General features: G+C 41.7%; 2 protein-coding genes across 2 annotated transcripts in view; one reads left to right on the forward strand and one right to left on the reverse strand.

Moving 5' to 3' along the window:
- Positions 1 to 1,398: 1,398 nt before the first annotated feature.
- On the reverse strand, positions 1,399 to 3,223 carry LOC113647996 (zona pellucida sperm-binding protein 4-like). Its single transcript, XM_027155032.2, has 8 exons — positions 2,914 to 3,223; positions 2,650 to 2,837; positions 2,465 to 2,562; positions 2,235 to 2,392; positions 1,968 to 2,160; positions 1,747 to 1,894; positions 1,592 to 1,667; positions 1,399 to 1,520 (listed from the first exon to the last, which is right to left on the reverse strand). Exons 1-8 carry the CDS (start codon positions 3,191 to 3,193, stop codon positions 1,438 to 1,440), a joined length of 1,224 nt encoding a protein of 407 aa, XP_027010833.2. The 5' UTR covers positions 3,194 to 3,223; the 3' UTR covers positions 1,399 to 1,437.
- A 5,254-nt stretch (positions 3,224 to 8,477) lies between these two features.
- Positions 8,478 to 14,678, forward strand: part of tox (thymocyte selection-associated high mobility group box) — a 53,538-nt gene continuing 47,337 nt past the window's right edge. The window contains exon 1 of the mRNA XM_027155030.2: positions 8,478 to 9,078. Within this exon, the coding sequence (XP_027010831.1) occupies positions 8,908 to 9,078 (171 nt within the window). The 5' untranslated portion in view covers positions 8,478 to 8,907. The remainder of the gene's footprint in view (positions 9,079 to 14,678) is intronic.

The raw sequence follows: 14,678 nt of genomic DNA on the forward strand, positions 1-14,678 counted from the left end.
TCCTCCACCACTGTTGTTTTATTTGATTTACCCTTTAATCGTTTTTATAAAAGAAGCCTGGCCACGTGGGCAGCCTCAATGCTGGCAGCCCAAAATGACATTTACCGAAGTAAAACTTTCACAGTGATGACCAAAAGTGTTGGGATTTAAACCTAAAACCTACCAGTCGTCCAGAGTACATAATTGCCGCTGCAGGAAAAGTATGACGAAATAATACAATTAAAATAATTTTTTTTACTTCTCTGAAACTATTATAGCTTGTTACCGGTCATATGTACAAGTAATGACAAAGTTTAATGAATTAATCAGAAGTAAATACAGAATAACAAATCATGTTCACAATCAGCTTGAATTTGACTTGCTAGCTGATTGAATGCACTAGTACATTAATTTCTAAACATTAAATGGAAGGCTGTTCTATAGCTAAAGGAGCTTTGTGAGACACTTCTGACCCCTGGCCAGGCACTAGAACACTCGGTTCTTTATAGGTCATTAGTAGTGTTTAATCATTACCTTTGACTGAGACCCAAAGCAGAGTGTAAGATTGGGCTGATCGTCAAAAACGGTATTTTTATCAAGTGCTGATGAATTCTGCACTAACTGGAGCCTGCTTATCTACTAGAACATCTACACAGCAAGGTGTTACAATAGTCTAAGACAGCGGGAACAACAGCATGAACTAATTTGTCTGGATCAGTTTTGCCAGGCCATCCAGAACTTCCTAAAGCTAATTTCCAGCTGCCCTAAAAGTACTTCCATCTTGTCAATTATTTAGCAATTGTCTAATGTTCTGGAAGATTTTTTCGAGATTAAGGCCACACTAGACTAATGAAAGCCAAGATCAACTGAACAAGGGGAATGAAAATGTCCTTTACCCTAGCCATTGCTGGATAAGGGCTGGTTCCATTCTAAGGCCCATCTGAAAACTCAAGCTTACTTGGTAGGGGCTGGAAAGGATACAGGTTGTCAGTCCAAGCAAGTTTGAGTACCTGGTTAATCATTTGATCTTGGCTTGAAGTTAACATTGTTGATGCTAATGAGGTAGCAGAACTTGCACCATACTAGTTTAGTATGTCTACCCCTCAAAGCCTCATTGCAGAGTTAACTGTGCATGTTTAAAAAAAAACCCAAAAACACCCTGATGTAGTGGCAGGGTTTGTTCTAGTTGTGTGAGCAAACTCCACAACCTTGGCTTTCAGAATTAATTCCTTCTTCCCACACAAGTCCTTTGTAGACAAGTTTAAAACCCCTGTGTCTAATACATACAGTACAGGGTAATTTACAGCAACAAAGGCTCTGAAAGTACCAATTCACCGGGTTAATTTACTCAGTAGAACATGTATGCCATTTTACAAGTCTACAGCCAGCAAAGTGAAAAATAAGACCCAAGCCATGCAGTTACAAAGGAAAAATAATATCTTTATTTAATAGTTTAGTTTACGCCTGGGTAAAGATCACTTCACCACTAGATGCTATGCCTGTGGGAGCTGTGTTTCCTTGTACAGCAGAAACATCTCTTCCTAAAAAAAGAAAAATCAAATCAATAAGCCACTCAAGAGAAGCAGCAAACAGCACCATGGGGTCTACTCACTTGTTCTGGTGCACATTGGTTCACAGGAGTCCACCACACTCGGAAGACACACAGCTGTACTGCAGTGGATGTAGAGCTGAGAGAAAGGAAGGGAAACTAAACAAAAAGAACCCACACCATGCAGAAGCATGTAGAACAGAAGAACGAGCATTTACCGTCTCTTGCAAGGGAGCCATAGAAGTCTTGTCCACAAACGTGAACATCTTCAGGACAAAGCGTCTGTAATGGGTAGGGTATGCAAGTCCAGAGGTTCCACTAACTGGGATCAGCTTGGTCAAATAGCGGTCATCCTTGTAGGGACACCTTGGGGATACATAAGGGCATCACTTCCTGTTCAATATAGACATTGGGCTACAAACAAAACCCGGAAGCTTACCCAGACACCAGAAGGTCCCACTGGGGAAGACTGTAGGGGTTAGGGGAAGAAGTAGCCCAGCAGTTGCCCAAGCTCAGGACAATGTTTGGATCGGTTCTTCCAACAATGCGCACTTCGACGTACACCGGTTCCCTCAGAACCTTGGTCACAGGGTAGTCACTAGCACTATAGTAAGAGTTATAGGCTATTTGTTCTGTTGGGAGAGAGGAGAAGTCAGCATCTGTTGAAGCTACTGAAACTGCATTTTAATATCCAGACAGCGCTCACCTTCTACACAACCCTTTGTGAGACAGAGCCCTTTTCCTAGTCTTAGTTCTACTTGGAGTGGTCCAGAAGCAACGATGGGCAGAGGATCAACATTAGCTGAAGGCTCAATAGACAAAGCAGCCAAGCCAACACCTGAATATTTACACTGGAAGTAAAGCCTACAAAAAGGAAATGGCAGGTTAGTAAAACCCCTTAATTAATCCCACAACCAGGAGTTTTCGTTCACTTACTCATAAGTAGTGTCTCTTGTGATTGAGCCTCGGGGTCCAATTCCAACTTCATAGGAAGAAACCATCCTGTTTTCATAGACCACATAACCACCTTTTACCTAGACAGGAGAAAAGTAGAGAGCACAATAAACAGCTACCTGAAATGAACAACGCAGTTAGGGGAAGAAAAATAAAGTGACACAAACCATCATGGTTGTCCCACAAGCAGTCACAGCAAACTGGTAAATAGCAAAGGCTGCATTTGAGTCAACAGGACTACAGGGTCCACTGTTTCCTCCCAACAGGCTGATGGACTCCAGGCTTATCCTGGGACGGGTTGTATCTCTGGCTGCCACCAACACAAACTGGCCATCAATTGTACACTGGACAGTCACTGGGAACACCAAAAAAGAAAGGGATCAGTTTCATGTTAAACCCCAATAACAAGTCAAGCAGGATTTCACACTTACCAGTTTTCCCATAATAGCAGTGTTGACCATCAAAACAGCAGTTTATGGCGTTACACCGAGTAGCCACGATGCCAGGTTCTCCACAAGGAATTCTTTCATAGTCTTGCACTTGGCATTTCTGAACCTGGCCTGTTGTCTGTGGCAGCACAGTGGGCATCCCAGGAAGCTGAGGATCCTGAGAGAGCTTTTTCACATTTGGTGGGGCTGCAGGAACACTGCTCACAGCACTGAAGGCAAGAAAAAGCCCCACAAATGCCAAACTTACCCCTGTAGTCACCATTGTTCCCAAACTGCATACACCAATGTTTAACTAGTCAGCAACTTCTGTCTTTTATTGTGTCCTCAGTCCTAATTGTATCTGGAGTCTCCTCCTACTCAACTAGTCAGTAATAGTGTTCCAGCCGTGTGTCGTCATTAACTGCCTTAATCACTGCCTTCATGATTTGTTGGACAGAAATTCTCGTTAGCAGGCAACTGAAAATAACAAGCAGAAATGTTCTACTTATCTCACTTTGAGTGATCTTTTGAAACAGACCTAAGAATTTTCCTGACATGTTAATAAGATAAGAAGCAAGTGGAATCTTTAAGGGTTGATGATCATGTCTTTGATATTTGTGTTTATTGAAAAATTTTGGGCTTTCTTAAAATGTTTAGTTGTTTTATAAATGAAAAACATTAACAGATTTATATTAACCCTTCGCAGTAAAACATGACTAACTTAAATTCATCAGTTTTTTATTGTTAAGCCCAACACTGAGTCAGGACATTTTCATGCTGCTTTAGCAAAGACTGCATCAGATATGGTGTAGGACTGTAGGTTTGGTTTCAAAAAGAACCTTTCTTTACCTTCCCCACAGTGTCTTCCACCACCTGACTAGTTGACATCCCCAAAGCAGTAACCAGTAAATCTATGCATCCTATAATTTGTACTAGTGAGCCCGCCTCACACCTCCAGCCACTGCCTTGTGTGTGTGGAGTTTGCATGTTCTCCTCGTGCCTCGGGGGGTCCAAAGACATGCAAAGACATGGTAGGTTGATTGGCATCTCTGGAAAATTGTCTGTAGTGTGTGAGTGTGTGAGTGAATGAGAGTGTGTGTGTGCCCTGCGATGGGTTGGCACTCCATCCAGGGTGTATCCTGCCTCGATACCCGATGACGCCTGAGAGCCATAGGCTCCCTGTGACCCGAGAAGTTCGGATAAGCGGTAGAAAATGAATGAATGAATGAATGAATGAATGAATGAGTCCTTTCACAATTATCAATGAAACCATGTTCAGGACAACAGACCAGTATCCTACATATTATTAAGCTCTACCATTTTGTTTAACAGTTTCTTACATCTTATATAACCTAATGTTCTTCCTAAAGAAGTCATGGTGTTAAGGGACAGAGAGATAAGAGCAAAGAGAGAGAGAAAGAGAGAGAGAGAGAGAGAGAGAGAGAGAGAGAGAGAGAGAGAGAGTATTCCAGCAAAGGCTTGTCAGACTGTATCAGTGTTACGCAGTATTTTTCATCTTCACAGAAACATAACTCCCCATGTTAACAGAATGAGAAGAAATATAGGTCTCTCTCTATCTAAACGAGAAATCAGTCGTCTGAAGAGGAAGGAGGACAGCATGGCCCTCACAGGGATTTCAGTTTCTAAATAGTACATGCACTATCATAAAAAAACCATCAAAACGCCATCAGACTTTAAATGGTACAGTGGCTATGAAAAGGTCGCAGCACATTTACATGGGTAGAGTCTCACACCGCATGACACGGTGCAGTATGAGCTTTACAGAAACGTACTAGTCTTTTTTAGTTTGTGTGCAACCCAGAAACCCCAGTCACGTCGCCACATCTCTGTTTTCATAAACAGCAGAAGATTAATGCAGACAAATAAATACGTAAATGAACGGAAATAGAAGTTTTACGTGTCAATGTCATGAGTAAATGCACGTTTAAAAGGCTGACATCACTGCACGTCTCACTTTAATCGAGCGTGAGACAGAGAAGTCTGACAGCTCTCTATTTTAATTCTGTAAAAGCAGCTTTTTCTGAAGCCTCCTCCTCTCCTCTCTCGTGAAAGCTCTGTGCTCGGCTTCACTGATTGAGCGCTACGATTTTTTTCTCCCCTTTTTCCATTTAAGATTCTGGGTTTGACTTTACGTGACCTGATGAGCGCTCATACTTGTTTCTCCAGAATCGCACCGTTATTCCACATCAGGGGTGTCTGACTTTATCCCTGTGTTCAACATGATTTAATAAAACATGTTTATAGTAAATAACCAAGGCCCTGCCTGTAGAAAAGGGAAATCACTCGCTTTCAGCATGGCTAAATCCACACGGCCCTGAAACGTAAGGATTGTGACGACTTTAAATTCTGATTTCTTCAAGTCGTGGCCTAATGGTTAGAAAGTCTGACTCCTAACCCTAAGGTTGTGGGTTTGAGTCTCGGGCCGGCCACGACTGAGGTGCCCTTGAGCAAGGCACCGAACTGCTCCCCAGGCACCGCAGCATAAATGGTTGCCCACTGCTCCGGGTGTGTGTTCATGGTGTGTGTTCACGGTGTGTGTGTTCACTGCTGTGCGTGTGCACTTTGGATGGGTTAAATTCAGAGAACGAATTCCGAGTATGGGTCACCGTACTTAGCCGTATGTCACGTCACTTAAATTTTACTTAAATCCCGTTTCTTCCTTCCCTTAGTTACTGTATGATGTGTGAAGGTGAATGCTTGGCAGAAACTTAGTTTCTGTGATTAGTTAGAACACTCTCACTCACTCTCACTCATTTTCTACCGCTTTATCCGAACTACCTCGGGTCACGGGGAGCCTGTGCCTATCTCAGGCATCATCGGGCATCGAGGCAGGATACACCCTGGACGGAGTGCCAACCCATCACCGGGCACACACACACTCTCATTCACTCACACACTCACACACTATGGACAATTTTCCAGAGATGCCAATCAACCTACTATGCATGTCTTTGGACCGGGGGAGGAAACCGGAGTACCCGGAGGAAACCCCCGAGGCACGGGGAGAACATGCAAACTCCGCACACACAAGGCGGAGGCGGGAATCGAACCCCGACCCTGGAGGTGTGAGGCGAACGTGCTACCCTAGTTAGAACACATTAGGAGGAAAGCGCTGTGTGTCCTGTGACACACACGAGCTCACAGACGACTAGGATTAGCTGGTGTCACTGTGATTGACAGGGGAGAGAGATTATTCCCCTTCCCTCCTGACAGCATGGCTAATCTTGCTCTCTTGGACTCTTGACATCATCAGGGTTTAAACTTACATTTTTTCCAGTAATATATTTTGTTTTGTGGAGACGTTACTCTGTGTGTTTTTGTCCCAGTCATTGTTAAGGGACTGTTTTGGAATCATAGCTAACAACATTTGTAAAATAAGACACAATTTCATCTTACAAAAATGTGATATTGCACTAATTTGCCTCGTGCCTGTTTCTGTGCTTTAAAAATATAGACTTAATGCTGTATCACAATAAATCTGTGGATTTCTTTATTTGTGAAGTAAAAATCGATGGTCTCGTGTCTTAACATGATGTCCTTGGCCTTTATGAATAAAGTGACGTGACAAACAGCTAAGTATGGTGACCCGTACCCATAGAATTTGTCTTTTGAGACAAGTCTAAAAAGTCCCCAATCGAAGCAACATCACATGACTGAAACCTGATCTGATTTACAGTGCACATGATTGTTATAGCAACCTGCCGTACTGTATATATTCACCTTGTTTCATGTACAGATATGAAACATTATTTATAAGCACCTTTAACAGCTTCTTCCATTTTTAAAAAATGTATTTGTCTCTCTCTCTTTTATAGTATTTTTTATAGAAACCTGTTTCTGCAACGTCAAGGAACTAATAAAAGCATTCTGTAATTCATGTAGTAAATATGCTCAATGTTCTGTTTCATATTATGTACAATTTTATGGGCAAGACGCAGGTGCAGGCTGAGCCGCTGGACGCTGGGTTTGAATCTCACCCTCATTTCTTTCTGCATTTCCACTTGCACAATAGGAAACCTGGCTGCTGAGATACACATCAGAACCGTATGAACTGGACTTGAGTCGAAAATAAATTGGTGGCAGACATCATAGCTAGCAGAAAATGGGTTTCACTCCATTATGCTTAGGGTGAACATTTGATGGAGATCTGATTCTCAGATAATTTACCTAGTTAGCATGGTGTATAAGGCTAACCCTAAGCCTAACCCCATGTTTATTTTTTTGGACCTTCAGGTTTATGAGCATCATCTATAAATATACACCACAATCAGCTAGTTTTACTGTAATGATGGTGCAAAGCATCATAGTGACATCATAGTGACATCACAGTGACATCATAATAACATCATAGTCACATCATAATGATGTCATAGTCACGTCATAGTGACATCAGACTGGCGTCATAATGACATCACAGTCACATCATAGTGACATCAGATTGGCATCATAATGACATCATAGTGACATCATAGTCACATAATAGTGACATCTGATGTCACTCTGATGTCACATAATAGTGACATCAGAGTGGCGTCATAATGACACCATAGTCACATCATAGTGACATAAGAGGGGCGGCATAATGGCATCATAGTCACATAAAAGTCACATCATAGTGACATCAGAGTGGCATCATAATGACATCAAAGTGGCATCACAATGACATCATAGTCACATCATAATGACATCATAGTCACATAATAGTGACATCAGAGTGGCGTCATAATGACATCAAAGTGGCATCATAATGACATCATAGTCATATAATAGTGACATCAGAGTGGTGTCATAATGACATCATAGTAACATCATAGTGACATCAGAGTGGCGTCATAATGACATCAAAGTGGCATCATAATGACATCATAGTCACATCATAATGATATCATAGTCACATCATAATGACATCAGACTGGCGTCATAGTGACATCATAGTGACATCATAGTGACATCAGACTGGCATCATAGTCACATCATAGTGACATCAGAGTGGCATTATAATGAAATCATAATAATATCATAGAAATATCACAGTGACATCACAGTGACATCATAGCCACATCATAGAGACATCTTAGTGACATCAGACTGGCGTCATAATGACATCACAGTCACATCATAGAAACATCATAGTGACATCACAGTGACATCATAGTGAAGAGGTCGTGCACCGTTAGAAACCCAATTAAAAGAAAGTGCACATAACATCTTTCAGGTTTTGTATAAAGACTTTTAAAATGTGTTTTAATCATAAACATAATCAGATCACTCTTACTGTGCCATAACACAGGACAGTGGCGTTTATGCTCATTAACGCTTATGTTATATCATAGTTATATTACCACATGTTGCAGAAGATGAATTAGGGAGAAGTTTAGATTATGAAAGAATAACAGAACGTTTAAACAGAAAATATGCAAGAAGACAAAGCAACAAACACAAATAAAAAAAACTCAGACTGGTTATGAAGGAACACTACAGCGCCCCCTATCGGAACGCATCACCACCGTCCCGTAGCTGCACACGCACTCACACGCGCACACACACGCGCACGCAGCAGTGAGGTACGAAGTTAGCTCTCTGGCTAACCGCGGCGCTTCTTTTGGCTTCTCGTTTCCGTGTAGAAAAAAAGAAAAGAAAAGAAAAGCAAACACACGTCGTTTCCTCAGAGACGGTTGATTTCTCTCTGGTTTTGATGCCACACAGGTGTAAAAACACCTTTTTATTCCGAAGTTTGTTTCATTTCTTTCTTCCCTCAGAAACCCCGCGAACGGATGTGAAGGTGCCGAAGTGAAGGGGCTTGTTTTTGTCTTTAAACTTAACTACAATTATCACTTATTACACTTCACGTTTTGATCCCGTCTTTCCTTTCATCCTTTGGGAGGCGGCGTGTCAGTGATACTGACGTGGAGAGAAAAAGAGATTTTTTCTTTTTTCTTGGTTGTGTTTTTTTTTTTTTTTCTTTTTTCCAGTGAAATGGATGTGAGATTTTATCCTCCTCCTCCTCCATCAGTAACAGATCCATCCAGACTGGGACCATCACACTGTTCAGACTCCAGACTGGGACCATCACATTATTCAGACTCCAGACTGGGACCATCACATTATTCAGACTCCAGATATTCAGACTCCTCATACTGCAATAAGGTAAAGAAAAACTATCTATCTATCTCTCTATCTCTCCATCTAAAGTGTCTCATTTCCTTTCAGTTTGGTCGTGTTAACACCATTAATCCCTGAGTAAAGTTTGGTCTTCATTTAGGAGCTTCACTCGTAGTCCAGGATGCAAGAGGACTTTATAAAACTCTTGTGTTTTTGTGTTAATTACTAATTAAAAACTAAATTGATTAATCACACAACACACTGTAACGCCTCCACAAAGATGTCGGGTGTAACAAATTAAATAACGACAACAAAATAGGATGGAATGAATAACGGTGAAAATATCTGCGATATTAAATATTTAACGATATGACACTGAATAAATCATTACAATCTCGTGGTTTCGGTAATAAATGACGTCACTACGCACGTTTATTTATCCAATAATCCACATGGAGGCTGTTGGAGGTAATTGTGTGTTCGTGTTTTTCACTAAAAAGTGTCCTAATAATGTGCAGTAATCTTTTAGTAAACTCTAAAATATATGTGACCTAAACCACGAGCGATATCGTGATGATGTTGTGGGATTTTGTAATAATATCGTCATAAAGACGTATCGCATAAAGACGTTGGAGTTTATCGTGAAACACGTTGATTTGTCTCTTCACCTCGTTAAGGGTTAATTGAGCGTTACAATTTATTTCTCTGATTAAAATGACGCTTCTACGAGTGACCACCAGGTGGTGCCGTGACTTAAAGTCTCGTCTTGTCACATGTCAGGTCGTGTAGTAGCTAAATGTTGGTCTGAAGGCTGAATACACACTAAACTATACATCTTCAGACATGAGGACAGTTTCAACTGGTTTATAGCCTCCCAAACACACACACACACACACACAAACACACACATCTGTCGTCCGTAGCAACAATTTCACAGCGTCAACGTGACCGATATTTACGGTTCGAGATCAGGGTCTCTGACTTAATCAGGAACAGTACGGTAGTCGTATTGACATCACACACTTCAGGATTATTTAAACACGTAACCGTTATAACGAGCCTAGAATCAGGCCACGCCCCCCACAAACCCTCAAAGGGGCAAATCGGGCCCAAAATTGTTCAGAAAATTGTCTAGTGTTTAGCTAGGCTATCAGATTTGTTCAAATTTAATAGTGTTAGAATAAAGTAGATGCTATTTACGTTTTAAACGATAAAAACACAAAGCGACGTCGCTCGGCTACGCAAAACAGAACCTAGTCCACTGTTACACGTACGATGTCGTCAGTATTGTCTAATAACGTGTACATGTTTAAACCTGTAAAGATTCACTCGAGGTGTAAAGTTTTAATAAGATCAGAATGGAGCTGATACGAGATGCCGTTAGGGTGAAGAAACGCTAAAGGTTCGGAAAAAAACATCAGATCATCGACGTGCAGAGAACCTCGGAATAAAAAAAACGTGAATTTTAACTGTATATTTTTATTGTTAATATTATGTTACTGTTTATTTTTTTTATAAATGTCCTGTTGATAATTAATAATGTAAATATGTATGTATGAACAATCAAATTAAAGCAGACGTTTGCTCTACACCTGCACCTTCGAGTTCAATCAGCACACAGATATGAATCTTATATAAACATTTTATTATTAAGTTAATTTATTTATTAAGCGACTTAAATGTTACATCGACATTTCGTATAAAACTTTGTCACTGAGCTGCTATTCTCAGAGGAGCTGCACAGCAATGTGGTGTGGTGCTATAATGATGGTGCTGTTACTGTGTGTGTGTGTGTTTGAATAAGCAGGGGGGTAGGGTTACTCTGGGGTGATGCAGTGGGGGTTGGGGGTTTTGCTTTATTCTCTCCACTGCCTCGTGATTCGTTGCCGTTGCTCTCCTATTCACGGCTAAATGGGAAGTCGGCACCGACGTGTGCTCACGTGTGTGTGTGTGTGTGTGTGTGTGTGTGCGAGCTTCACGTCTCTACTGCCACATTTACAACAGGAAAAAGTGGTTCTGTAGCTCTTACGGTTCAGAACATGTTTCTAAACCTGGTGTATAAACACAGGATTAAAAAACCCAAATAATAATCTACTGCTGAGAGAGAGGAGGGGTAGAAGAGCTGGGGGGGACGGGGACGGGGACGGACAGACAGACAGACAGAGAGAAAGAGAGAGAGAGCGGTACAGTACATCTTAGGAGAATGGAGAAATAGAAACAAGAGATATAGATTGGGGGAGATGGAGAGAGGGAGAAAAGAGCTTGGGGAAGAGAAATGGAAATGGAGAAAAGGGAGAGAGGTGAATGAGCACAGAGTACAGTTTAGAGAGTCAGAGAAGGAAAGATGGATAGAGACGGAGATGGAACAGGAAACATGCGCTTAGGAAAGAGAGAAAGAGAAGGTACAGAGACTGAGAGGGGTCTGAAATAGGGAAAGGGAGACAGTGATAGAGAGAGAGAGAAAATGAGAGAGTAATGGAAAAACAAAATAAGATGAAGAGAGAAAGAAATTAGAGGAAAGATGGAAAGTGTGAAAAAACAGTGAGGAGAGGATAAGTGTAAGAAAGTGGGAGAAAGATCCAGAGGAATGTAAAGAATGGAGGAAAGAAAGAATTAGACAGGTGAAACATGGGTAGAGGGGTGTGTGTGTGTGTGTGTGTGTGTGTGTGTGTGTGTGTGTGTGTGTGTGTGTGTGAGTGAGAGAGATAACTAAAAAGAAAGGACAAAAAGACAAATGGAGAGCGAGTGGATAGGAGGAATAGAGGTTCGAGCTACGTGGGTGTTCGTGTAATCATTAGCTAGCTGTTTTTTCTTTGATTGTTTCCAGCATCTGTGCGTTGTTTCGGTTGCCAAGCAACAAGAGTTTGTGACTTTAATAATGAGCTGTTATGAGCTGTAGCGTGCTGGATCATGTCCAGTTCATATGTGATGTGTTACAGAAAACACACATAACTTCACGCCGTACGGGATTATTAATGTCCACGGTTCATCACTGCAGTGCATTATGGGTAATGACCACGGTAGACACGGAGCTGTAGCATTTATGAAGAGTAACGAGACAACAGGGCTGCCCTTAATGTCTCTGTCTATTTGTCTCTGTCTCTCTCTCTTTCTCTCTCTGTCTCTCTCTTTCTCTTTCTGTCTCTCTCTCTCTCTCTCTCTCTCTCTCTCTCTCTCTCTCTCTCTGCCTTTTTCTGTCTCTCTCTCTGTCTCTCTCTCCCCCTGTCTTTCTCCCCCTGTCTCTCTCTTTCTCTTTCTGTCTCTCTCTCTCTGCCTTTTTCTGTCTCTCTCTCTGTCTCTCTCTCTCCCCCCCTGTCTGTCTCTCTCTCTCTCTCTCTCTCTCTCTCTGTCTCTCTCTCTCCCCCCCTGTCTCTCTCTCTCTCTCTCAGCCTTAATGGACTTGAGAGACTGAAGTTGTTATAGTTGATGATGTTAGAGTTGAGTATGAGTCACACTGTCGACTCTGCGCTCTCTTACACAGTGTTGGATGATTATTGTTGGCTTTACTGCTGTTTTACTCAGCAACAAAAATAGTTTAGTGTTGAAATTAGTTTGTAAATTAAAGTTATTATAGTTAATTAAAATTATTTGGAATAGCTGTATTTTGCTTTAGCGTTGTTTCTTACCTTTATCCTTCTGTAGACTAGGTAACAGGTGACGAGTCTCAGACTAGCTAGTGCTAGTGACGTACATAAAGGCTACATAATGTATTATTGTCCTTCCTGACATCCCTGTACACTTAACAGCTCATATGTGACAAAATAATCACAAGAAGGAACTAAAGCTGAGAGTGGGGGAGCTGAAGAGACACCAGACCACGTGTCCCCCCCCACTCCATTTGGTTTTGTGTACAACATCAGTAATCACTCATCACTGTGTGACACTAATTACATTAAGGGATGAGTTGTGTGTTGGGTTTGTTTTGTGCAGATAACCAAAGCAGACAAAAACCCCTCATAACACTAACTGTGACTTTATTTATATAAAAAAGTGATGAGCATGCAGGAACACCTGAGCTAAACAGGGAGAGAGAGGGATGGGCAGACATACACACACAGAGGGAGGGAGTGGAGGAGAGAGAGGGAGTAGAGGAGGGAGTGGAAGAGAGAGAAAGAGAGGGAGTAGAGGAGGGAGTGGAGGAGAGAGAAAGAGAGGGAGAGAGAGAGAGAGAGAGAGAGATGGGCCGATAGAGAGAGAGTTGGGGGGAGAGAGAGAGAGAGAGAGGGAGAAAGAGATGGGCAGAGAGAGAGGGGGAGGGAGAGAGAGAGAGTGAGTTGGGGGGAGAGAGAGAGTGAGTTGGGGGAGAGAGCGAGAGTTGAGAGAGAGAGTGAGTGAGTTGAAAGAGAGAGTGAGTTGGGGGGAGGGAGAGAGAGAGAGTGAGTTGGGGGGAGAGAGAGAGAGAGAGAGTTGGGAGAGAGAACGAGACAGAGAGAGAGAGAGAGACACAGAGACACAGAGACAGAGTCAGAGTGAGTGAGTTGGGTGTAGACTAGGTGGGGGTGAGATGTAGTTAATATGACTGTTGGTTTATCAGTAAAGTGATGAGAGTTTCTCTTTATTCTGTACAGACTGGATCATGTCCCTGATCTCACTATTAAACACCAGCAGCTCACTCACTTTTACTGCTACACAATACATTTATATTTAACACGTTAGTAGCACATTAAAGAGGGAGAAAAATCTGTAAAACCTTTGACAAAAAGAGACAGACAGAGAGAGGATGGAGGGAAGGATTTAGAAAAGGATGAAAGAAGGGAGGAAAAGAAATATTTTTTCATTTGTTTCTGTATCTGCTGCAGATTATTTTGTGCTACTTGAGAACATAAATCATTTTCTCAGGGTGATTTTTGTGAAGTGATTTTTTTTTGGTGTGTGTGTGTATGATGTGTGTGTGTGTGTGTGTGTGTGTATACACACACACACACACACACACACACACATACACACACACGTACACATAAACATACACACACGCACACAAACATATACACACGCACACAAACACACAGGTGAATTATCCTAAGCCTGAAATATTTGTTCAGGTTGTGATCTTTGTCTCGTCAGTATAAACACACCTCACCTCATTAACACTAATAGAGCTTACACAAGGCAAAAAAATGCTGATTAAATTTTGTACAACATCGATGCACTCGGTTTGGTACCTTACTGTTTCTATAGCAACAGAAACTCTGCTCATCACATCACCCTGTTGTTGATTATTTTCCTCTAATGGAACAACACACACACAGTTTTATTTCTTACATGGAGGGCAATCAAGCCTTTGATCTTAGACATCAAAGCTTTGTTATCTTTTGCAGAGGAAAGCATGGGGGTAAATAATAACGCATGGGGGTAAATAATAACGCATGGTGGTCCGATAATAATAACGATACCCCTTCATTCATAATAAAGTCAAAGTCAGTGAGATAAAATCTTATGGATGTTCAGTGGAAGGTTTTGTCCATGTCAAATTATGTTTAAAGCTAATGTTTAAAGGTGCGGTCTCCGTTGTTGGAGAAATGCTTCAGAAAACCAAGTGGGGACGACAAACAAAACAAAAAAAAAACACGTGTAGCCAATGAGCAGAAAGGGGCGTGTCTTGTCAATATGGGCGGAGAGAGTGTTCGGTGCGCATGTGTGACATT

This window comes from Tachysurus fulvidraco, chromosome 11 (genome assembly GCF_022655615.1).
Source record: "Tachysurus fulvidraco isolate hzauxx_2018 chromosome 11, HZAU_PFXX_2.0, whole genome shotgun sequence".
Taxonomy (NCBI): Eukaryota; Metazoa; Chordata; class Actinopteri; order Siluriformes; family Bagridae; genus Tachysurus; species Tachysurus fulvidraco.